General features: G+C 39.5%; 1 protein-coding gene and 1 long non-coding RNA gene across 2 annotated transcripts; both read left to right on the forward strand.

Annotated features, from left to right (window-relative positions):
- Positions 1–802: 802 nt before the first annotated feature.
- On the forward strand, positions 803–4965 carry LOC136791376 (uncharacterized). Its single transcript, XR_010833241.1, has 3 exons — positions 803–1764; positions 3803–3844; positions 4366–4965. It is a non-coding gene; the product is annotated as an uncharacterized lncRNA (long non-coding RNA).
- Positions 4966–5672: 707 nt separating this feature from the next.
- Positions 5673–10766, forward strand: ZNF281 (zinc finger protein 281). The gene has a single exon (XM_013190721.3). The coding sequence runs from the start codon at positions 5940–5942 to the stop codon at positions 8601–8603; it is 2664 nt and encodes an 887-aa protein (XP_013046175.2). The 5' UTR covers positions 5673–5939; the 3' UTR covers positions 8604–10766.
- Positions 10767–26495: the final 15729 nt, after the last annotated feature.

Below are 26495 nucleotides of genomic sequence, written 5' to 3' on the forward strand. Positions count from 1 at the left end.
CCGTAGAGTAGAGTGTGCTTCTGATAAGAGCATCATCTTTCAGTAGTACCACCCAAATTGGAACAGATCCTGACAAACTTGCTAAAGATGCTAACTGTCCACAGACTGATTTATTCAAGATAGCAAGGATAATTCTATTAAGACCTGCCAAATTTAAAAGCTGAGCAATCAATTTATGCCCTGCAGAGAGCTGCAAATACAACTGTAATTAAGTGTGCAGAGGTTCTGTTCTTCAGTCTCCAAAAAGCAGGTTTGTAGCTCAGCTGAAGGTTTTTAACTGCTAGTTGATGTCTCACTGAAAAGTAGGATTTGTTCTTGGTAGCTTTGAAAAATGACAATTGTGCTGCTGTGTTTTTTTTTTTTTTTTTTCCCTCTCTCTCTACACATAGCCTGCTTTTTTCCGTCTAGAATTTAACCTTTTCAAGGCATGGGCTGCTTTATTCTGTGTTTATACACTACTTAGCCCAATGCAGTTACATTTCCTCTGTGTGTTTGTACATGCGATTGGAACGCGTGTGCACACAAAAAAAGGCTGCTGTGCTTCTTAATGACGGGTTTGTTTTAATCCCAGCCGATGTAATTTTATCCAGAACATTTTATTATTGGCTTGATCACAACACAACTTAATTCCCAGGTGCGAAGAACGTCTGACAAGCCTGAGCAACTGAAGAGTTGAGGCAGCCGCTTACGGAACCACGCTGCGGGTAACACCACAGTCTAATGAAGAACAGAGAAGCTCTCATTTGTTTTCAACTAATGAGCTAAAGAAGCTGAACTATCAATTATGTAAGACCATATTATTTTTAACATTTCAAAACACCTGAGGATCTTCGCCTCTTTATTTTGGTCTCAGGCTAACCACAAACGATCCTGTACTGGTAATTTTAGATGTCAGTGTTTTGTGGAAAACTACCCCTCATTATCATTTGCGGGTGCTAATGTGTTATAACTTATTACAGCAATAAGTAAAATCCTTGTTAAGCTAACTGGATTAACGTAATTTGTTGATGTTCAAGTGCCAAAAAAAAAAAAAAGAGAGAGAAACCTCCCTTCGAAAAACAACCAACCAACCAACCAAAAAAAAACTATTCCCAGAAGTCTACGTGAAGGTTTAAGATAAGAATGCCCACAACACTTCATATCTCCAATAGTTAAATATTTATATGACCTGTTATCAAGCTCAATAAAACTAAAAACTTGGCATGCCAATTTAAGATATGGAAACCTTAATAACTTCTTTCTGAATTTTTTGTAAGATTACTGTACATCCAAACCTATGTAGCTAACTCGTTTTTTTACCTGTGATTATATGAAATTCATAGACTTCAGAAGAGCGTAAGAAGCAATTAAAATAGTATTTGTGTATTTCCACATTTGCTGGTGAAAAAGAAATTGTTCCAGTGTGCCAGAAAGCTTGAATAATTTTTAATTTTAATTGACAGTTGTCTTAATTGACAGTTTTGGCAAGACTTTTCACTCATGGAAATATCTCTGTGTAACAGGCACTGTATGATTTTACTAACTATTCAGAGTAACCTGAGAAATAATATATACGTGTGTGTATAAACATATATATGTACATATATATTTATATATGAGTATAATAATCCATAAAAATTATTTCAGTTTGTTCTGTTTCATTTTTTAGGAACAGCTGATCATTCTCTGTGTCCTCATCTGTATCTGATCATTCCCTGCATCTACCTGTTCTGGCCTGTTGCCCAGCAGGGAAGTCCCTAAAATCCTAGGAACCTGACAATGGAGGTAAGGGGGAACTAAAGGTGTACACTTTATCCTCCTCCTCTTTTTTTTTTTTTTTAATATATATAGTAGGTTGCAATCAGATTCATAAATAATAAAGCTAAAATAACATGTATTTTTTTCACTGTTTATGCTTATACTGTTAACATTAAAAGTTGTCACTGACAGCTTTCAGTAGTATCAAAAACGTAATGAATCTTCAAAAGCTTTGTAGTAAATCATTTTGCTTACACTGATTTTTTTTTCAGAATAGTCAGTTAAAAAAAAAACCTGTGGTGCTGCCTGCATTGCTATATGTTGACTAAACTGACTAATCAGCTGCCAGTAGCCTATGTTCAATGCTTTTTATGATGTGCTTATCTTTCTTCCTATAACATCAATATTTACTTTTATCTCTGATAAAACTAATTTAATTTAATTGTAACTTTAGAGAAAGTTTCCAGTCTATTTTTTCATAGTCTAAATGCAGACTTTGGACAATATTATGAAAGGAGTCAGAATGGTCCACTAACAATAAATTTAAAGAGAGAAGTGGGACTTTATTCTACAATCAGTTATGCTTGTGAGAAATTTACTGGTCTGAGTTGCAACGTTTCTGGACTCTGGTTGTTCTTTTTACAAATAAGCAGCATGATGCAAATGTGGTGTATTTTATACAAAGACATGCTCAGAAATTTAGCTATATATTCTCTGAATCTATTTTTTATATCTTGTTGAGTTCATTGATAGCATCTGCAAATAACTGAAACGAGGTGTTGGATTTTGTTTTTTATTTTATTTTTAACAAAAGAAATGAAACAAAATCACTTTTTTTTTTTTTTCCCAAGGACTTTACACCAGCCTTGGGTAATCCAGGGAAACATTACATATGAATGATAACTCTTATTGCTCCCTGCCTAATAAAGTAGTGATTTTGCTGGTGAGCAACACCAGAATTAATCCAGCTGTCTTTAGGTAATTTGCATGTTGGATTAAAAAGTTTTAATTTATTTGTTACTTAAGTGTATGTTCCTTTAAAAAAAATCAATTTCAAAGTTTTTTTTATTGATACATGGAAATGTATTTATTAGTAATTACAAGTATTAGTAATTATTAGTATTACAAGAAAGGCTCATTTTACAAATGAATTTAAAAAAATGGTTATAAGCACTTAGTGAATCTGAGTTATGAAAGCCTTTCCTTAGGAAACTTTTATGTTTTACATTTTATTTCAAATTGCTATGCTTTTCTTCCTAGTAATTTGCCCACATTTTTCAGTATCCTGACTGCAGACTGCAAGAATTGTTAACGTGTTAGCGTTAACTTAGGTCCTAGAAAAACATGTTTCAATAAGGTGAAAAGGTTCAGAGAAAACTCATCAATGTGAATATCTTAGTTGTTTTTAGCTTGTTTTGTGCTATTCTGGTCCAATATCAAGAAAGCTGTTTAAAAAAAAAAAAAAAAGCTTTGGTAAATTAGCTATACTATTTGTTGTTTGCATTAAATCTTCTTTCTGCCCTCATGCATCTCTTGCTTTCTTCCTACTTAGATTTATAAAATTGTGAACTGGAGTGTGTATATTTGTCAATGAGTATGAGAGAATATGTATCTTTTTAGTATAGAATCTGGTAATATATATTTTTTTCCTAATTTCAATTGAAAAAAACAACAGAACAAAACACAAAAAAGAAGACAAGTAGAGATGTTTGCTCCTTCTTCGTTCGCAGTAGCATCTGTTTTCATATTTTTAATTTATTTTGTGGTTTTGTTCAGAAGATCATTCACACCTAAAATTAATTTTCCTAATTAGTGTTTTAGATCCCTTGGTGTGCTGAGTTTTTCATTGCCAAACAGTTGAATACCACAAACATCGTAGGTGATGTACTCCCACGTTATCAAATAAATGCTCAAGGTACAGCTTATAATGTTGAAAAATAGAAAAATAAATTGACCTTGATGAAGTGTGTCTTCTTTTGTCTGTTCCCAGGAAAGTTTATTTCAGGTATTTCTACTGCTGAAATGATTAGAGTTAACAGCTTTTTCCCTCCATTTTATTTTACAGGGTCTCTTCATCTTCCTGATATATGGGGTGTACAACACAGAGGTAAGTCTGCTTGGAGTATCTCAAGGCTGACAGAGTGAATGAGAGAAATGACAGGTTTCTTATCTTGATAACTGAGGGACAAAGTTGGCTTTCCATATGAGTGTCCTACTGCCCTTCATGCTTGGACTAGCTTATATGCATCCCAGCTTACCATTAAACACAGACACCCTGAATAAAGGGACAGACTCATTTCTCATAGGCATTGACTAATATTTTACTGCTGCTTTAAGTTTTTTGAATTTCTGGTCTGTCTTTTAACACTTAGATAAACCTGGCAGTCCTAAACTTTCATAATTTAATTTACATTTTAAAGTGAACTGTTAGTTTACATGCTATTTCAAGTAAACTATTTAAAAAATAAAAGGAACTTGTTTTACTTACATGCCTTCAAAATTTTGTTGGGTGTAGAAATTGCATCAATTTATTTTTAAATATTAATTAGATAATTTTAAGATTTCAAAATCTGACCTAAGGCTTCATAACAGTTGGAGAGATCTATGGAAAGTATTTCATCTTTACAGGTTGAACTCTCATACGGGAAATATATTTGAAGGAGGAGAAAGTATAAAAATCATAAGGTATTTATCCAGCTTCTTCTATTACTTCCATTATGTTTAAGATTAAAAAAAAGTGTTAATGTGTTCAATTCCAAGTTTTTAAGGTACCTCTGCAGTTTAGATTTTAACAGAATTTGGAATTCAGTAATAAACCCCTATAGAAATATAAAGGGCTTTCAAAGTCAATAGAAACAGAATTTTATTCAGATTTTATTAGCACTTAAGGGGGCATAGCCCATCAGAAAGATGTTGAAAGAGAAAAGTATCTTCTGATTGTTTTCCAACACACAAAACTACTTCAAAATACTCATTATCTCATTTCTTTTGTAACAATGAGTTAGTTCTGTATGTGCAACTAAAATAGTGGGTATTATTAGTTCTAAGCGTCATTTTGTCGTACGAGTGGGTCCAGGCACGCCGTAGTTGAGGCGCAGTGCTGACGGGGAGCGCAGGCTGGCGGTGGGGCGCGCGGGCTGGCCCTTGGCTCACATGTACGGCCTGGCCTGGGCCTGGCAAGAGGCTGAGCCACCCGGACCTACCCCCCAGTTTGGGAGCTGCGAGGGTTTCCAGCGAAACGTGACAGAGCACGGGCGCAGGCTGCCCAGAGGGGTTGTGCAGCCTCCTTCCCTGGAGCCATCTGAAACCTGCCCGGATGCGTTCGGGCGTGCCCTGGTGTGGGTGCTCCCGCTCCGGCAGGGGCATTGCACGGGATGATCGTTCTGGGTCCCTCCCGCTCCCTCACACCCTGCGAAACGTGCGGTGTCCGGGCTGGGGGGGAGAGCTGGGCCCGACCGATCCTTCAGATGGAAACCACCTTAGCAGTGCATCTGGGTGGGGGGGGGGCTTTTGTCCCGTCAGCGGCACGCCTGGACGTCCTGCTTGTGGAGGTGGAAGTAGCTACAGACACCCTAACGTCTGACACCTAGAGACGCTGGAGTTCTGTGTGTGTAACGAGAGACGCTGGAGTTCCGTGTTTGTAACGGAACGGTTATTTTGAGGACCCACACGATGCGTGTGCGCCCCGTACTGCTTTGCCAGCAGTTCCCGCAGCCACAACGGCGCCCGCGCCTCCGGCTACGGGTCGGGGCTCTCCGGAGCGCCGCGGGCGGCGTCCGTGCCGCAGCCCCGCCGGCCGCCGGGGGCCGCCGGGTGCGGGCGGCGCGGGGCAGAGCTCGGCGCCGCGGGGCAGCGAAGGCACGGGGAGGCAGGCGGGGCCCGCGGCGCCTGCGCGCTGCCGGAGCGGGGCCCGTACCCAGCGTGCCGCGCGGCGCGCATGTGCGGCGCGGGGCTCGGGGCTGCTAATCCCATTGTGGAGCGGCCGCGGCGGCGTCGGTGACCGGAGGCGGCGGCGGGAGCCGTAAGTGCGGCCCGGGCCGGGGGCCGGGAGCCGGGAGCCGGGCGGCGGCGGCCATGCGCCCGGGCGGCGGCTGCCGGGCCGCGGCGGGAGCCGGGCGCTGAGCGGCGGGAGGCGGCGGGCGGGCGGCGGGTCCCGCAGCCCCTCAGGGCCGCGCCTCCTCCCCGGGCCGCCTGGCCGGGGGATGAAACTCGGCAGCGGCTTCCTCGGAGGCGGAGGAGGAGGAGGCAAGAGGGCGGCGGCCGCCATGGAGCCCGCGTTCCCCCCCGGCATGGTGATGTTCAACCACCGCCTGCCCCCGGTCACCAGCTTCACCCGGGCGGCCGCGCCCCCCGCGGCGGCCCAGCACCCCCCGCAGTGCGTGCTGCCTCCCGCCGCTTCCTCCGCGGCGGCGGCCGAGCCCCCGGCGCCGCCCGCCCCCCCTCAGGACGTGACTTTCAAGAAGGAGCCGGCGGGGGCTTTCCCCTCGGCGCCCGCCTCCTCCGCGCAGAGGAGCCCCTGGGGCTTTCTGCAGTCCCTGGTGAGCATCAAGCAGGAGAAGCCCAGCGAGCAGGAGGAGGATGAGCAGCAGCAGCCGCCGCAGCAGCAGCACCACCACCACTACGGGGGGCTCTTCGGGGCGGCGGGGGACGAGAGGCCCCCGGGCCTGGGGGGCAGCGGAGGCGGCGGGGAAGGGAGCGGCCAGAGCGTGATTCAGGACCTCAGCCTCCTTCACCACCTGCACCAGCATCCCCACCGAGACCTGTTACTGAGTGGCAGAGGCGAGGGCGCCCCTGGGAGCTCGGGTGAGCCAAAGCACGATACCCAGGTCAAGAAGGCAAAGAGGCCAAAGCCAGAAACTCAGGGAATCAAAGCCAAGCGGAAGCCAAGCGCTTCATCCAAACCCCCCCTGGTGGGAGATGCGGAAGGTGCCATCGCGTCCCCAAGTCAGAAACCTCACGTCTGCGAACACTGCAGCGCTGCCTTCAGGAGCTCCTACCACTTGCGCAGACATGTGCTCATTCACACCGGGGAGAGGCCTTTCCAGTGCAGCCAGTGCAGCATGGGTTTCATCCAGAAGTACCTGCTGCAGAGACACGAGAAGATCCACAGTAGGGAGAAGCCCTTCGGGTGCGACCAGTGTAGCATGAAGTTCATCCAGAAGTACCACATGGAAAGACACAAGAGGACGCATAGTGGAGAAAAGCCATACAAATGTGACACTTGTCAGCAGTATTTTTCAAGGACTGATAGACTCTTGAAGCACAGAAGAACGTGTGGTGAAGCCATAGGTAAAGCAGGTGCTGGAATGGAGCCCGGATCGTCAAATAACATGGGTAGCTTGGCTGCGTTGTCTCAGGGAAATACAAGTTCCTCAAGGAGAAAAAGTAAAACAAAAAGTATATCCACTGAAAACAAAGGAAGTAAGTGTAGCAGCAAAGTAACTGAGTCTCAAGTTACAAGTAATGTGGCCATGCCAAATTATGCAGTTGATATTCCTATCGTGTCTTCCAGTGGTGGTCTAGCCGGCACAGGCGTTGAAGAACTTCAGAAAAAGGTGCCAAAACTGGTCTTCAAGAAAGGAAGCAGGAAACAGGCAGACAAAAATTACCTTAATTTTGTATCACCACTGCCAGATATTTTGGGGCATAAACCACTGGCTGGGAAACAGAGTGGCTCTCTAGGCTCCCTAGTAACCAATACCGGTGTAGAAACTATTGGTCTTCTCCAAAGTACAGGTGGTAAACCAGGTCAAATAAGTAGCAATTACGATGACGCCATGCAGTTTTCAAAGAAAAGAAGATACTTGCAAACTGCAAGCGGTAACAGTGCCTTTTCAATTAATGTCGGACACATGACTTCCCAGCAGTCCGTCATCCAGTCTGCAGGTGTTAGTGTTATGGATAATGAAACTCCGTTATCTCTCATTGATTCAGCATCCTTAAATAGCGAAATAAAGTCTTGCCATGACAAGTCTGGTATTCCCGATGAAGTTTTACAGAGCCTTTTGGACCAGTACTCTCACAAATCAGAAGGCCAGAAGGAAGATCCTTTCAGTATAACTGAACAGCGTGTGGACTTGCACAGCTCTGGAGAGCATTCGGAGATGGTCCAGGAAGAAAACCTGAGCCCTAACTCTCAAACAGTTTCAAATGATAAGGCGAGCATGTTGCAAGAATACTCAAAATACCTCCAACAAGCTTTTGAAAGAACAACCAACAGCACTGGTTTTGCTTTTGGACCCAGTTTCCAGTTTGTTAGCTTGTCTTCAACTCTGCATAACCACACTCTGTTTCAAGACAAACAGATTTACACTACATCTCCGCTCGAGTGTGGCTTCAGCCAGTCCGTTACCTCAGTATTGCCAACTGCGTTGCCAAAACCTCCGTTTGGGATGTTGCTTGGATCTCAGCCAGGCTTTTATTTATCTGCTCTGGAGGCTACGCATCAACAGTTGACTCCTTCTCAAGAGCTGGATGATCTCATCGATCCTCAAAAAAACTTAGAGACTTCATCTAACTACCAGTCTACATCTCAGAAACTGACTGGCCAGAAGGAACAGAAAAACTTAGAATCCTCAACGAGCTTTCAGATCCCATCTCAGGAGTTAGCTAGTCAGATAGATCCTCAGAAGGACATAGAGCCTAGAGCAACCTACCAGATCGAGAACTTTGCACAAGCGTTTGGTTCTCAGTTTAAGTCGGGCAGCAGGGTGCCAATGACTTTTATCACTAACTCTAATGGGGAAGTGGACCATAGAGTAAGGACTTCAGTGTCAGATTTCTCAGGGTATTCAAATATGATGTCTGATGTGAGTGAGCCATGTAGTACACGAGTAAAAACCCCAACTAGCCAGAGTTACAGGTAAGGTCCCGACTGTGACTGGGCTGTGGGGTCTTCTTAATGTAGTTTTACTTTGACAACACTGCCATTGGAATGTTTCTACACGGTCCTATTACGAATAATGTAACATGCCCTTTCAATGCAACTTTTCATATTTAGTTTATTTTATTAGTGTGATTTTTTTAGATCTGTTTATTATGGTTTTTAATCAAAAATCAATAGATTGAAATAGTGTTTTTGTTCAAGTGACAACGTTTAGCAATCAAATTTTCAAATATAGGTTGTCAGGGAATAGCCCAAAAGTTTAAAATGCAAAAAAATTAACTTTGTTCCTAGGACTAAGGTTTATTCTAATTGCTTTACTCTCAGGAAAGTGTAATGAAGCATGGGAATTCTATGCACCACTAGTGTATTGGAACTTCCGATTTACAGATAGTGACAAATATATCAAGCTTTTTGAGGAAGGGATCTACAACATTTCAAATTGCTGTCTCTTAGGTCTCGGCTGATCTGAAAGAAGTTTGCTACCTAAATCTTGTTGCTTTTAAAGTACTCCTGTTCTTCCAGGTGATGCTCATTCCAGACAGGTGGAGCAAATATTCTTGGATCTGTACTGAGAGCCCGGAACGGTAGCTTTAATATAAATAATAATGTCCCCAGAACTCCTGTGTAAGACTGTAATTCTGTAAAGAGATTCTGTTGACACAAATCATGAGAACAAAGTGCGTGCATCTGGTTCATGTCATTAGAACCCCGACTTGAAACTACAGTCGTATTCTAGATATGCTCTTGGGATACATTATTTATTTTACATGGTTCAAAAGAAGTCGGTCTCTTGCTCTTACCCCTTTCCACATTCTTTTAATGTATAAGGTTCCTGTTCTTTTGTTGTGCTCCCAATTCCTCTGGACTTGATTTGTGTTTTTTTCTTAATTTACACCTTTTTCGCCCCCTTCTTGCCTACTCCCTCTCTCACCCCCAACTTAATAGCTAACATTTAAAAAAAATTTACATTCCAGAAAGTGCATATCTTACTGTGTACTTTCTGATGTCTCATGACATCAGATAACGAACAGTGAACACCCACATATTTTTAGAATTCTGTCGAGGTTTCCATGTACAATAAGAAATAATCTACTCCCAACTGTACATATGAAGGCCCCGATCCTGCATCAGGATCAGCTCACATGGACCCCTGTGCCCTGCAGTGTTACCGGTGGTGTTGCTGGAGCTCTTTATGGATACAGGGGTTTGCAGCAGTTTATCATTGCAGGCTTAGGGCCTAAGGCTGCAATTCCATCAAAGGTTTCTGGTGATGGTGTCAACTACGAGAGTAGAACTTGAGCGGCTTCTCAATATCAACAGAACTTTTCTTTGGAATTATTGCCTTACTTTATGTATATTTTGTGGTACATTATTTATTATATGTGAATCCTGAATAATGCCTGTGGAGCCACGGAAACCTGCTAGAAATACTGGTGGCCATTCAAAGCTGCTGAAAGGCAGTGGCACTGCTCTGAACCACTTTTTTGCAAATGTATTTTTTGATTAGTTTTTTAATGTAATTTTGGTGACGTTTATGCTGATGGTTTTTTATGTACTCTTGGTGATGTTTCAGTCTTAACGTACTTTTCTGGTGTCAGGAAAGTACCAGTGGATGTTTGCAGTCTTATTGTGTAATCAGCCTATTACAGGCTTCCATGTATAATAAAGTTATTAACATTGTGCAAGTGTAAAACACTTCTGTTATGAAAGTGGTGTATTATTAAAGGAATTGTTACAAAAATCCTTGGTAATTTTTCCCATTGTCCCTCACCACTAAAATTTGAAACCTGAGCCCACTTGTAACCTCTTTTACTAGGTGAACTTTTTTTTCTTACTAATCTAGAATTTGTTCAGAAAATCCATGTAGCTCCATTAACTTTTTCTTTATCCTTGATTATGTATCTCGCCCTATTTCAGTTGAAAAAGGCGAACAACAGTTGTTCTCTATACACAGATCCCAGCCTGGTTTTGGGGATGGAATAGCCCATAACCACTGTTGGCTTTTTCAGTACCTTTTCTCTTGTTTTACAGAGGTTATATTTTACTTTCTTTATATTGTGTGTAGTAGAAGTTGCATATGTATTGTTCTGGCTGTTTGCTTTAACTTAATACTAATAAAACCCATTATTCACAAAATCATAAAGATATCACTTCTATTATCCAGTCACACTTGTAAGAGCCTATTAGGGAAATGTTAAGAGATGAAGTTTTGAGAAGGAGTAATGTGATTTACTGGCATGTTTTGAGCTCGTTTTTTTCCTTCAATTTCTTTTTGGGTCATGTAATCTGAATGCACTGTTCTAGAAATCAGGGCCCTATTTCATACCTTGAGTCTCCAAGGGAAAAAAAAATAACAGATTTCCTTAAGTTAAACTGTTCACACGACCTCAGCTTTTTAAATGTATTTTTTTTTATATAAGATTTTGATTAAAAATAAAAAACAACAACTGTGTATTGTTAACTTCAAAGACATTTTGTAATCGCTGAAAATACGGAATGACGCATATATAATACGATTTTGTTCAAAGTAAAGGTTTTAGAAAGTCTTATATCTGTTTTTCCTCTTTTCTGTGCTAACTTTTACCTTCTAAGGAAAGCCTCGTAAAAATAGTAGTACAGCAGAATACCAGAAAGCATGTTAATTAGTATGAAGATGGTTTGCAGCCGTTACCTTAAGCTGTTTTTCTTCAACGTTGCATGTGATCATAAGAGTAGCAGCGCTGAAAGTCTCAGAATGGTTGCAATGTCGAAGAAAAGAAGATTGCAGTTTGAATCAAGGCAACGACGTGAATAAGAGAAAAATCACCGGTATGCTGAGAAGTACTGATACATGACAACTAAGGATGAAAATCTTCCCAAGCAAATATAAAATAATACTAAATGTTTAAGATATTCAGAGAGGTGCTAGGAATAATTTTGGAAGATCTGAAAGGGAAAATTACTGGAATTTTGTATATTCTCTCCACATGTTAGCAGTCATTCAGAAAAAGAAATGCAAGTAGAGTTTTTTGGTATGGAGTTCAAATTTATTTTTCTTCAGGTTAGCTAAAGGGTGTGGTAAAATGATATGGTCGAAATCAAGTATGGTGTTACATGCTAGATAGTAAAAAGAACTGTGTATTAGTAACGTCACAGCATGGACAGGGAGGACAAAAAGAAAGCAAAATGGCCTTTGAATGTAATTTTTCACTTTAGTGCTTGGTTAAATTTTCTTGTTCAAGAGATTATGGGAGGGGAATGATAATCTGTTTCCTATCACTAACACAGGGGATATAAGAATTGATACGTGTGATATGATAGAAAATTGTACATAAAGTGTTCCCCTTCTTACTATAAATACTCACATTATGTGATTTTGCTTGGGCCAAGCACATCATGGTACTGTGAATCGTGAATGTGTTTCAGTATGAATCGTGAATGTGTTTCAGTATGCTCCAGGACACTAAAATTACATGGCTAACATGCCTGCAGATAAGCTAGAAGAGCTGGCTAAAATGGGCAGTAGTTCCCAAATTAGCCAGATCAGATACAGGGTTTGTGGGTAGTGGGTGAAGTTTTTAGAATAAGAAATTGGTGGAATAAAAGGGGTTTAAAAAACGGGAAAATGTGGTGGGAGATTACAATTTCAGGTTTATGTACTAGAAAAAAGGCAGCCCGATGTATCATGGAAACCTTGAAGATTTTGTAATAATACCATGTATTCCATTAGTGTTGTTTTGATTTTGGTCTGGCTGTTTTTTTTTCTCTGCCTTAGGTATGTTTGACAACAATGTGTCTGAATGATGCCTCTGCTTTTCTTTCCCACTGACTAGAAATTAGTATTGTGCATGTGAAGTCACAGGTGCTACTCTGGAGATGTTCCTTATGCCTGAGAAGATACATGTGCGAATGTTTAAGCTGCCAGTGTTCTCTTTTTTTTTTTTTTTCTTTTTAATATATTATGTGTTGAAAGGAGTCTGGTCACTTTAAAATGGAAGATCCTGTTTTCAGCCCTTTCTGACTACTGGCTTTAACCATTTGGTCTGGAATTTTCCAGGCTTAGTCTGTCTCACGCTCCACACGTTATCTTTATTACCCTATCTTCTGCATATATTTCCTGAAACAAAATTAAGGAAGAAAACTTGCTTGTTCCACTGGCTTTTTCATCACTTTTTAAAAACAAATGAGTACACCCCACCCTGTTAGCAACATCCATGTTGGAGGTTGGACTTAGGGACACCCAACCAACCTAGTCTCGTTTGAGTCACTGACTGTTCTTGAAAACACGATTACATTTACTACAAACTATTTGGAAATGCATTTACATTCAGATACTTAAAAGTTGGGTGGGTACATCTCTGAAGGTGACCCCTCCTGCATAACAGATGGGACCATTACAATTATTTGCTACATTAGTTCACATAGTGTTTGTGCGCCCTATATTGGGGCATATGTTGCACATTTCCACATAGTGAAGTTTGCTTTCTGGCTTATATAATCTGCAGGTTTCACTTTTAATGTTCTTCTAAGGTGATGTTTGTGCTTGTTTGTTTGTTTGTTTGTTTGTTTGTACAAGCATTTAAGAAAATAAAGCATAGTATTTTGTGTAGTATTTGGAACCCAGGATATAACCTGTTCACTGAGTCAATAGCTATGAAATACTAATACAATTTGTCTATGTTGTTCAAAGCATGCTTCTTGTCCCCTTTTTCACTGGCAGCTAAAACCCAGTTGTTTTTAGCATTGTTTCCCAACACAGTGAGACATCACCAAAGAACAAATTTGTTTTTTCATATCCCCATACCAATAATTTAATTTTATATATTTTTTTATAGACACTGATGCTAAAAATTAACTTTTTGATGCACAGGTTGTTTGACACCTATGACCTGAAGGGATAGGTAGTGGAATTTCATTTCTTTGACATTGATTGGAGTTGAGTTCCTTCTGTAAGACCCCTGCTGTTTCAAACCCTGTGTAGAGATAGATTGAGAAATAGTTACCAGCTTAGTAAATGTGGAGTAGCTGATTGTCTTGAATCAAGTAGAAGCTATGGGGCAGAGTCATGGGGGAGTTTAATTCTCTAAGGTGATGTTCAGAAGCCTAAATCTGTTCTTTCCCTTCTGTTCCCTTCCCACTGCTAATCCAGCATCCAGGGAAAACAGGTTCTATAGAGAGCAGCCTTGTGAAACACAGTCCTGCTTCGTTCTCGGAGAGTTGTCATCCTATTTGTTGTGGGTATAAACAGCAACAGAGAGTTGCTTGGAAAAAATACTGTGCCATCATGTAATCAGTCTGTCATAATGCAAATACAAGATGAGGTGAATTGAGGATTAAATGGAAGATTTAGTGCTGGCATTTTTAATTTCTAATGCTTGATTTATAATCTTGATAGTAATGTAAATTTATGTGTATAGCATGCTACTGTGTTTACATCCTGGTATGTTTTAATATTTTGTTTTTATTAAATTTCTAGTAGATTTTGCAATTGTAAAACTGAAGGCTATCCTAAGTAATGTTATGAAAATACACCTGAAAAATGCTTGTGTAATTGAGGACTCGGTGTTAAATTGAATAAAGTGTTGTATGGTCAGACTAAAAAATGAAAGAAGAACTAAATTAGCTATACATTTCTTTAATTATTTTAATATACTTTAACTTACCTTAAAATGTTTTTTAAATTGTCTCTTTAGTGCTACAAATATCAAAACATTCTGTGAACTAACGAGGCATGAAATGGTTATTACGCAGGAGCTGCAGCATGTGCCAGATATTCTGTGGTAGTGCATGTGCTACCTTCAATGCTAAAAACCTGCTAAAGGTAGGTTATTACCATTCAGAATTTTTCAGTGTTGTTGTTTGTAACATAACTTTACTTCGTGCTTTTCGTAAAAGAGATTTCATTTTGAGGTTTCTCAAAGGCTAGAAGACAGGTTATTTTTAATCCCTTAATTTCTCTTCACAGTGTGTACTTCTCTACTCTCTCCTCACTGCATAGGAGGCTAGAGTCTTGACTGGATCCTGATGTGCCTGGGTGCTGGCATAAGGCCAGAGACTGTATTGACAGTGGTAAGGATAGTTCAGACTGCTCAAAGGTCCTGAATATTTTTTTCTGGAGGGGGAAAAAGTCTCAAAGATGGGAGGTTGTTCTCTGAGATGAGCGGACATAAAAGCAAAGATCTGTTTTGAAGAGTAGACTTTACAAAGAAGTCTATATGCAACTTGAGTGACAAGGTTTTGAATCACTTCAATTTGTTTTCCTGTAATAGGAAAATATATAGGTGTGTGGAAAAACATCTCGCATGTTCTACTGAGGAACTTTTATGTATATTCATATCCATTAAATGAAATGGTTCTCTACAATGAAAAGTGGGTTAACTTAAAGAGTGCTTGGTAATACTGGAAAATGAGACTGATAAGGAATAGCTTATGCAACTGAAGAGGACATTTATATTGTATTAGTTAACTGTCTACCTGGAATTTGGTCAGGTTATACGGAATAACACATTTAGTAGCATCTTCTGGCCCCGTGGTCTAAGGGGCAAGCAATCATGTAATCTCAGTAGAGAGAACATGGCTTTGCACTTGCAGCTTATCTGTGGTAAGTGATGATGCTCACGTGTAACACTGCAGAAAGCTCGATAGCTCTGTTTCTTAGAACACTTTTTTTTTTTTTAATACTTATTTTATTTTCAAAGACCTGCCATTTCCAATTATTGGTTCACTTTCTGAAAATGAAAAGCAGAAATCTGTGCAAGAATTCTGTTATCTTGGTTCTGGCCAACTTTAGTCCAAAGGATTATTCAAAAAATTGGTGGAGGTGTGTGACTAAAAATATTTAAGCTGTGTAGCTTAAGAAATTTGTCAACTTTTAAAAGTTTGGTCAAATTACATCATGAAACTGTTTGTTTATTTGGTCTATGAAACCTTGCAACTAGGCATGGTAATACTTAGTGATTTTAGTGTAGAGTTAAATCTGTATGAAAGGTGCGGGTGATTTAAAAGTGTATTTCCTGAGCATTCATAATTAAAACTTCTTTCTAGTTTTATTTCTGTAATAGTCTTATTTAATATTACTCTAAGGAGATGAAGGCTAAACCAATTGCTCAACTCGAGAGATGTTGGAACCTCTGATTTTGGAGAGATTGCAATCCATTTTGAGTAGGTATGCTGAATTTGATTGCTTATTTACTTTGGAGATGCACTGTAGAGTAAAAGTAGTTTCATATTTTATTTTACATGATTCTGGAAATCATCCTTCACAAATACCATCTTAAGAGTGGATGGCAAATGAAATAAGACAGTTGGTAACTAAAATCATCAGTTTTACTGTTTTTACCACCATATTCTGATGCTTGCATGTTTTGTTCTTCTCACAATGAAGCTAAATGAAAACCTCTGAGAAAGAGTTCCTTCTAATGTAGCATAATGAAGTCTTTAAATGGGTACAGTTGTAGGTCACCATGAATAGGAATGCAGTGACCTTTGTCTTGACAATGAAGCTGGCACAAGCTTCTCAAAGAGCTGTTCTTTTTTTTTTTTTATTTCTCCGCCAGAAAGGACACAAATAAAACAGAGGATCCCCCTTCTCCCATCAGTGAACAAAATCAAAAGATTAGAAAATGTATTGTAAATTGTTAGCTTGCAAAATCTAGAAATAACATGGAGTTCTTTCTCTAAATATACATATTGTTACAGGAATGATGTGCAAGGAGGTGGGAAAGAAAGGAAAGTAGAGGGACTGTATGCCTTATAAAGAGCCTTCTGGTTTCTTATACTGTGCAATGTCCTGATTTGATTTTAGATACACAACAATGTGATATTCAAAATTACCAGTATGATCTTATAATTCGGAGTCTAGAAAAATAACAAATCTTTGTCATTCATTTTCCGTTTAGTTTGGTGCATCTCTGCAGGTTTGTAGTGCACTGCACTGAAATATTAGGAAGGCTCAAATTTCTTGGTGGCATATATAAAAAAGCAGAGTATTTTGCAGAAGGCACATAAAAGTTGTGGCTGTTTGCTGTTGGGGAGGCCCTGTTGCTCCACCCAACTTTTGTAGTCATTTTTGAATTGCAGTGCTCAGCAATGTTCTTTAACCGTAGAGAATCACCTGTCATTCTTAAATAATGACACTACCTGCTCATTTAGGATTTTCTCAAGGTTTCAGCAATGTCGATCTGAATTGTGCTGTCTCTTGTAAAGGCAAGGCCTGTTTGGGAGAGCGAACTCTAAAGTGAGCAGTGAAGATAATGAATGGAGATGTTTTTGTAAAAGAGAAGTCTTATCTATAGAACTGCTTCTCTATGACCAGATATTTATTTATTTACCCTTTAAAGGAGTAAAAATTGGTTGTTTGACTCTTTCTTTTTTCAAGGACCTGGCTACGTGTTAATGTGAAGAGCAGGTTGTTACCTTGGTGATCATGGACGCTACTCCCACAAGGCCGTGGCCTGGGCAAGTAGCTGGATTGGGTGCTTTGACGATTGTGAGTGTGCCTCTTTAGCAGTAGGCTTTTTCAGGGTGTAAAAACAAACAAACAAAAAGTGAAGTTTAGAATGTGCATGTTATTTTAGAGCTATGTGAACTTAACAGATAAAACAGCAGTTACCATTTAATATTGTCTTTAAATGTTTTCTGGGTAAACACATAGAACATATCTAACGCACAGTGAGAAGTGAAAATACGTCAGATCAAAAGATATGTAGAATAGTACATTAACAGTCAGTTGGAAAAATATAGGTAATGTTCTCTCCTGTGGAAATGAGAAGGCTTTAAAAAGCCTTATAAAGCTTACTTTATAAGCTAGAACCTGCTTGATTTTATATTGGAGCCTTTTATTTTTGTAATTCCACATCAAATTCTCTGAGGGTTGAGAAGTGAAAACAATGATTATATTTCTCCCAGGGGAAGAAGTGTGCTAAGGAGTGTGAGGTAAATTCTTGGTGAAAATCAAGTGCTATGCAGTTTCTCCACATGCTAGCAAAGCTGTGGTAAACCAATTATTTCTACTTTTTTATTTTTATTTTTTAACCTTGATGTACTAGTAGAAACAGAAAGTGCCCTGCCTGGCCTTTTGCCTGTGCTGGGGGAGGCCTGTATGAGTGGCAGGCCCAGAGCGCAGCGAACAGAGGCAGCTTCTGGGCGCTTTGTCTGGGAGCCCTCCGAGGCACCTATCTGCTGCAGGTAGGTGAGGCTGAGGTAAGGATAGCTCTAGCAGCTTCTAACAAACTCTGTCAGCTGTCCTTGATTAAAGAGTACCTGCAGCCTTTGTTCTACCTGACCCCTAATTGGGCAGGATTAAGCACTCTTTTAGTGTGCAGTTACTGAGGAGCTGTGCCACCAGGTGAAAGAGCTGTGGCAGGAGTCAGCAGGCTGCATTGGAGAGGATGAGAAAGAGATGGACTTTATCTTCTCTGAGACTCTGCAGCTTCAAATATTGTTCAACATCTTCATTTAATGACCTGGAGGGTGGGTCAGGGTGTACCCTCAGCAAGTTTGCAGATGATACAGAGCTGGGAGGAGTGGCTGATAGGCCAAAGGGTTGTGCTGACGTTCAAAGTGACCTGAAGCACTCAATCCTGCATCTGGGGGGGTACTCCCAGGCACCAGTACATGCTGGAGGCCAACTGGCTGAGAGACGGCTGTACTGAGAAGGACCTCGGGGTGCTGGTGGGCAACTAGCTAGTCATGAGCCAGCAGCATGCCTGTGTGGGAAAAGAGGCCAGAAGTGTCATGGGCTGCATTAGAAAGAGTGCTTCCCACATGTTGAGGGAGACATCCTTCCGCTCTACTCGACACTGGTGAAGCCATGCCTGCTGTACTGTGTCAAGTTCTGGGCTACCCGGTACAAGAGAGGAAATCCAGTGCCAGGGCCATGAAGATGGAGTATTTCATATTAAGAAAGGATGAGAAAGCTGGGGCTGTTCAATCTGGAGAAGATGAGACTCAGGGCTCTCATCACTGTGTACAAATACTTTATTGGTAGGAGTGAAGGTGAGGGAGCCAGACTCTCCTCGGTAGTGCCTACTGACAGGACAAGAGATGATGGACACACAACCCATGAAATTCCATCTGATCACAAGGAAATAATTATTTTACTGTGAGGGCTGTCAAACAGGAGTAAGTTGCTCAGAGGAATTGTGAGGTCTATGTGTGTGTGGAGATGTTTAAAGCCAGACTAGACATGGTCCTGGGCAGCCTGCTCTAGCTGAGTTGGATGAAGCAGAGGATTTTGACAAGCTGACCTGAAGAGGTCCTTTCCTACAGCAACAGTTATGTGATTCTCTACAGTTTTGTTTGATCATTGGTCAGTGCCAAACGGGAATGTCAGATTTATGCTGAGAGGATGCTGTTTGTTCATAGGATGTGGTACAGTAGGGTATCTGAAAGTACATTGTTTAATGGAGCAAATGTGCTAGACAGTTCTAGACGTTGCCTGGAATCCTATCTCTATGCAGTGTTGAGCAGTTAAATGTTGTTTCTGATTTCTGGCTTGGAACTTCAGTCTGCTTTAAATTGTAGGTATTTTCCACAACAAGCTGCCATAGTCTGTTATTAATGGTTAAGAAGATAATACAGTGAAAACATTTTGAAATAAAATCTTGTTTATATTTTACTAGCTTTCATTCTTTCCTTTTTTCTTAACCGTAGTAAGTTGTGATAAGAAAACGTCTATCCGACATGTCTTTTTATATAATTTGGGACATTCCAATTGCTTTTTTTCTCTTCTCCCTTCAAGTTAGCTAAAATGGCCTGGTTTGAAACTGCTCTTATTCAGAGCTCATGCAGAAGAAAAGAAAAAAGCAAAGCTGAGAGAATGCAGCTTCTGTTTTTGGTTCAGACTTTAACTTGAAATCTGTCTTCTAGAGAAAGGCAGGCATAGGGTGTTATCTTATCAGTCTGTTGATAAGTTGTAACAGTGTTAGGCTGTTTCAGGCATTACTGTTAGCTGTTTTTCTGGTCATGGGCTCAGTTGTTGCAAAAGATTGTCTTGACTGGTTGAGCCAGATTTCTTTTTTGGGGGGGGGGGGGGGGGGGGGGGGAGGAGCAAAGCTAAAAAAAAAAAAAAAAGTGAAAAGGATGGGTACTAAAAATGTATACGGGGAATGGATAACAGCAGAAATGTTTTGTATTCCAGATGTTTTTCAAGGCTTAATCAAAGCTGGATATTATGGTGATGTCATGTGGGTCTAGTGTTGCTTAGGTGGGTCTGATCTGTCTGTTTCTCATGGTCAGGGCAGTGTTGCTAAATGACGCTATAGTGAATCCTGGGATTTCATGTGGTGATAGTTATCAATTATAATGGGAAGTTTAATATCTTTCAGACAGCTGTTGTAGGACTAGTTTTAAGTAATGGCCTCTGAGGTTAGCATTTTTTAATTTAATTTTTTGGCATACTAGCTATAGGTATTTCATTTCTGTGTCCTACACTTCTTTCGTTTGTTGGACTTGATTTCATCACAGTCCTTGGGTTTTATCACTGGGTGGTGGTTGGACTAACTCAGTATTTCTTTTTCAACTTTTCTGGCTTCTGTGAACAGCAAGTCATTGGTTTATGCTTACAGATATAGCTTTTTCATGCATTTAAACTTTTTTCAGTGCATACTGTATTTAGTTTTAAAGTACATATAATATAAATGCAGTGAAAATTTCTGTGAAAATCCCTGGTTCACATAGATGTTGCAATGGAAATATGTTATCTCTTTTTTAAAGGGTAAGTACTGGACTAATGTTCCACTAAAGTGTTAGAAGATACTATCTTCTTTGAGATGCACTGCTAAATTATAGCTGAACAGTGTAATTATTGATTTTTATCAAACTTTTTGTTCTAGTAAGGTATAAAGCTAGAGACATCCCCTTTACTCTGTGTAGCAGACTGTAGTTACTGAATTTAGGGAATTTGTCAGAAAATGTTTCACAACTATCTTCAGGACAAATTTATGACTTCAAGTTGTAATCTTGATATTCTTGTACTTCTCTTGCTTTTTGTATTTATTATTTTATATTTTTAAGATAGCAAGCTGAGAAAATGGGCAAAATGGCACATGGCTGAATTTCTATGGATATTCTTCTGGTTGAGCAGTACAATAGTAGCTGGTTGTCACCCTCAATGGAACAGCACCAGTGGAGAAAACATCTGAGAGTTGTTTTCATGAGTAGATGCAGACATCTTAATAATGGTGTATTTGGTTATTTTCATTTTTGTTGTGGGCCAGAATGCAGTAACTCTATCAGACTCTTGTTATCTCAGATTTGATCCTTGGTCCTTCTACCTTATTCCACTTCTGCTTCTCAGGGCAGTTCTTAACATCTCAGTAAGCAAACACAGCAGTCGTATCATTCACGTCTCCCTGCTCTACAAGTGTTTGTCTTTCTTCTCTTCTAGCTCCCGCTTCTCTAATTCCATATTCTGTGTTCCCATCTTTTCCGGTCCTAGTCTTGTTATTTCTGTTCCTGAGTTCCTTGCCTAACCAGTTTCCACATCCAGCTACATGTTCTGTTCTTCCTTCCTGCTCCAGTTTCACCAGACTCCTTGTCCCAGGTGCTATTTTTTTTGTCTGTGCATGGACTTTTTCCTCTGTATGAGAGTCAGAGGACTGGTACTTGCTTGCAGCTTGGATGTTTTGCAGGCTCACAAAGAGTGTAAGAGAGCGTTTCCCTGCTCTCACACTTGTTTGATAAAAACTCCCTTAATTGATGCTGTCACAGGGGAGTCCAGCTGTCCCTTGTCTGCTTGTTCCCACTTCCATATCACCCCCTTGCTTGAGCTTGACCAGGGTTAATGAACTTGGGAATAATTTTTTTTTTTTTTAAGCCATAGGCTTTTTTCCACTTCTCTGTTTAGTAGGTAGCTTCACAAACACTTGAGACAGCATGCCTGAGTTATGTGGGGATGGAAATGTGCTCTTGATGGAAAGAATGGACCTGGTAAGACTAGCCTGTGTCATCTTCCCTGTGCATGAAAGTGGCACACTATTTTTGAAGCTTGCTGCTGTCATAGTGTAGAACTGTTGTAACTGGCCTTTATGTGGATAGTTTGGTTTTGACAGGGTGGGAGGCACGTATTCTAGTATATTAGAGGAACAGGGCAAACTACAGTTTTTCAGAAATTTATATATTGCGAGTAAATGTGGGTTGATTTTCTTGAAAATAAGCAGTGTACTGCTGACACAAATAATACTTTTCTATTGAGACACAATTGTCATTGAGAGTACCAGAGTTTTTCAAAGAGGGAAAAAAAATCCTCTGTTTTTGGCGTAGTTGATTTAAATTATTTTTCATTAGCATTCTTCTTAGAAGTAAGCAAGGCTTTCTGAATAAGCCTTGTATATATTTATAATCATGTGCGTGCATGCACAGGAAGAATCGAGCTGTGTCAAATATGGTTGATGATAATGTCAGCTTGAGTGATCAGCTTTGCAATCACTAGCTACCGACAGCGAGATCTTGAAAGGCTTTGAGGTAACATTTCTGCTAACATGTAGGCAATCTATGTGCTGTTAATTACAGTAAATTTTATCAGTTGAAATAATAATAAAAACAGTGAAGATAGACTGGACTTCTTACAACTCCCATTGAAGCATCAGGAATTGCATTGCCTCAGGCAGTGAGGCAGATATATATGTGACTAAATACAATAGCTAGTTTATTTCACGTGGCAACTTCTATATTCCCATAGATGAGCTATTGCTGTAAATTATCCAGTTATAATTCTGTAATCCATCAGAATCTCTGCCTTTTCAATGCTATTTAGTTGAATGAGCTGCAGTATAAGCAAGTTGTATGGTTATGTTATGGTTAGTCCCAGAAGGACATGACTTGCAGGTTCTGTTGCCCCTCCAAATTTTGTTTTTATTTTTTTTTCATTTTGCAGTGAAGAATTTTAGCAGGTTATTTCATTCGAGTGAACATTTGACTTTTCTAATCATCTGTGTGTAAAGGAAATACCGAATTAATTCTTACCAGCCTCTTCACGAAAACAATCGGAGCCTCATGGAAGATATGTAGAAAAGGGATCTTCACCATCTAATAGTACCTGCAGCCAGAAATTAGTTTAGGCATGCATATCAAATTGATAGTATTGCATAGATGAAGCATTCGTTAACTACAATAGTTTTGAGAACAATAGTTTTTTGTTGAACAATAGTTTTGTTGAACAATAGTTTTGAGAACTGTAACTGCCCCGATAATGAATTTAAAGAGGAAAATTACATCAACTGTATTTTAGAGGTAATTTTTAAACCATTTTTTTAAAACCTCAACAAACTTTTTTTTTGACGTAAACCAGATGATATTTAGCTTAAGTTGAGGAGTTACCTATTTTAAGCTAAATTAAAATAACCTTCTCACACTGCAGATTGAGAATAGGAAAGATGTTATTTAGTTTGATTTAAAAATTTATCATAAGCTAAAGCAGTGCATCATACAATCACATTGTATGCACTTCTCAGTATCTTAAGTGCTGTTTTATTGACTAGCACAAAGTGAAAGACTACTTTAGCTAAGTTTGGTAGGAAACGTTATTTTTTTATTCCACTTTTTTTTGTGTGTGGGATGAAATAAAGCTCCACAGTAACAGTATGAAGGATTTTATTTGTGCTTTTGCACAGTCAGTGGTCTTCTGTTCTGAGGCTACATTTTGAATGGGCTTCAGCACACAATTATGGAAAGAAGACAGTTTACCTTCTGCAGCACTTGTTTACTTTATCTTTCCAGGAAAAACAAAACAAAACAGACGATTTTTTTTTGCAAAAATCATATCCTTCATCCAATTCTTCATGGCCTATCCAAATACTCATCCAGGCACAGGTGTACATGGGGAACCATGAATGGGACGTGGCTAGTGATTTTTTGTGACAAACTTCTTTTTCCTTTTTTTAATTAGTTGAATTGCTGATTATTTTCTTTTGTTGTACTTGATCTAGAACTCAGGTCTAGTCTGCTGACATAGTTTTTATGCCTGCAGAGTGGAGTTTCCTCTTTCATCCATGCATTCATCTCCTTCCATGTCTTGCCATTAGTACTTTCTCTGATATACTCACTTTAAAGTTAGTATGTTATTCAAAACGAAAGCATGAATAAAGAGATCTCTCTAAGTGATGTAAACATACATAATTGTCTATAGTATGCTAGGAAAGGATTATTTCAGTTACAATGCCAATTCTTTCTAACTGATAACACTGTCTTTTTCCTAAATTCATAGGTGATGAAAAGGCAAAGAATTTCATTTACAGTTTGACCTTTTTAAGGTTGTTTCACTTCTTGATGTATGCACAAGTTTTTTGGTTCTGAAAAGAAAACCTGCACCATCCTCAGTTATAGAATATAGACCTTTCTTTCCATGTCGGTATTACTAAAATAAAGAATACTGTGAGTTCTTGTAAAAATACTGCAATTCAAGTGCAGAATGTATACACCCAACCTTTTGTACGTACAGGTTAGGAATATGCCTATCGTCATATCATTTGAATTACTATGTTACTTCTCTGAATAACCACTGAAACCTTGAAATACTGGACACCCAAAGACCATCTGAATTTCACTCTTTACAAGGACATACGCAGTTTTGGGGAGGTCAAGAAAAGTAAAATTAATGGAGTTTTTGTCTAAAATTCCTTAATTCCTAATTCATTCCTTCCAATTTTGGTATTCTTGCTGACAGAATGTCTATAAATGTGAGAAATCTGAACTTTCTAATTCTTCAAGAGTACAGTGATTGATTTTATTTAGACCCTACATTTGAGCAAGTTATAGAGGAAGAATAGATTAACAGCCAGATTCTCTGCAAGTTGGCAGCTTTCTCAATTTCAGTAGAAGCACTTGTGCCCGTAGTTATGACAACTTTTTACGTTAGTAGCTTTATTGTTTTAAGGGGTTTTCTAAAGGTAATTACATCACTGGAAAGTAGACACTTTGACTAAAAATAATAATAACAGAATTCTTACAGGTTAATAATTTTGTAATTTTATTGGACTCTCCAGAAGTCCATCTGATTGCTTTATCAGATCCAAACTATGTTATGTGCATGCATATGCATATGTTATGTGCATTTTCAATATTGTTATTCAAAAGTCTCTTAGAGTCTCCTACTTTTAAAATGCCTATAGGTTGTATAACTGGTAAAGAATGGAGAATGTACAAACAGTATTACTGAATCCCAAATCAAGCTTATCTGGCAGTTTTCTTGCCTCAAAAATCTGATTTCCTTTACAAGACTTCATTAATAAGCTTCATTTATATTTTCAGTTTGATTTTTTTATGATTATCTTCATTAACGTAGCACTGCAATATTTAGGATTGCAAATACCATGTTAGTTAAATGAAACAGCTTACAGTGAAATTACATTACCTTACTGTTATTACACACTGAGATTTATATTTGGGCACTGGAACAGTGAAGGTCTCTAAGTCCTATGTTATAAATGTGAATGTTTCCACTAGCTAATATTTATGCTTTTTCTTATTTTCTAAAAGGTAACATTTGTTAGGTACTCATAGTGAAGAGCTGAATACCCTTTTCTTTGTATGAAAGTGTAACAGTCTTTCTCTGACTGATTGTGCAGTCATGACATAGCTGAGGTGAAGATCCAACTTCAAACATTGCAAGATAAATCATTTCCACATTCTTGCTTAAGTGGCTATTTTAGTGTGGAGAAGCACATTTTCTGTTGAGTGCTAATGCCACTGTCTCCTTGACCCAAGGTCTTAACTATTTTGAGCAAAGTAGGCTTGGTAGTTGGTGTAAGAAAGAGTTTATAAGTAAAACAGTTGCCTGGTAGAAATTTTGAAATTTCTGTGCCTCTTGGGATTGTTCATTGGTAAAAGCACTGATAGAATGAAATGTACTTTATGCAAGGTATTAACAGGGATATATTCTTGTTGTCTTTTCTTATTTGTAGAAACTGGGGTAGGAGGGCTGGAACCACAGCCATGTACAGGCTTACGTGAAGGACCTGAGGAAGGGAACATGCTTCTCAACTCATTTCATATCTTGCCCAGTAGCTTCGCTTTTGTTTTCAGCAGTGAGATCTATTAGCAGAAGGCATTCTTTTTTTTTTTTTTTTTTTTCCCCCCCTTCGAAAAAGGAGGAAGTAAGAACATTTAATGTTGCTTAGTGGAAACAAGACTGTTTTTTTTTTTTTTCCTGGTTTTGCTGTTTGAGGGCAGCCTAGCAGTATCCACATGAGCAACAAAGCCATATAATTATTTTTGTGGTTGTAACACACAAAAAAATCGTCAACCAGCAATGTTAGTTAAACTTCAGTAGCTTTGTTGTCACTAGGAATATAATGGCATTAACTAGTTGTGTGCGCTTGACATGAGCTAAAACTGTGGTCATTTCTTCTTTTGATGTGCTATCCCTGAGGCGTGTTACTGTTTCAAGCTGTCCTGACCGTGTTCCCAAGCCCCTCTGGACTGTGGCAGTTCTGGTGCAGAAGAGCCTCTTTTGGATTGTGTCAATTCCCTGGCATCAAATTCTTCCGCAAATGTGGGGAGACCTTGAACATTTGAAAGGACTTTCAGGTTTCAAACAGGAAGAACATTGGCAGAAACAGAGGTAAAGTAAATACATTGTTTTTTTGCTGTTCTTTTTGCTGTTCATTTTTAGTGGCTGCATAAGAGAATAAAAGTAAGCATGTGGAGGGAAATAAAAACAAGGGCACCTTTCCGCTGGTGCTGCCTGATGATTCTCCAGTGATTTCTCCCACATAGAGCCGCCCAGCTTTATTTGCCAGGGTCAGGGGAAGGTGAAGCAAGGTCTCTGCTTCATGCAGTTCCTCCCTTTTGCCAGAGTACTTCTGCGCCTTTAGCAGAGAGAGGCTGTATTTGGAAAGACTTCTTGCTCTCTGTTGTTTCCTCGTGCTGGAGAATAGCATTATGAAGGATAGAT

Source organism: Anser cygnoides, chromosome 8 (assembly GCF_040182565.1).
Source record: "Anser cygnoides isolate HZ-2024a breed goose chromosome 8, Taihu_goose_T2T_genome, whole genome shotgun sequence".
NCBI lineage: Eukaryota > Metazoa > Chordata > Aves > Anseriformes > Anatidae > Anser > Anser cygnoides.

Bases quoted from the DNA above. Each gene is read 5' to 3' on its own strand.
- ZNF281 (XM_013190721.3), top strand. From the start codon at position 5,940: ATGAAACTCGGCAGCGGCTTCCTCGGAGGCGGAGGAGGAGGAGGCAAG.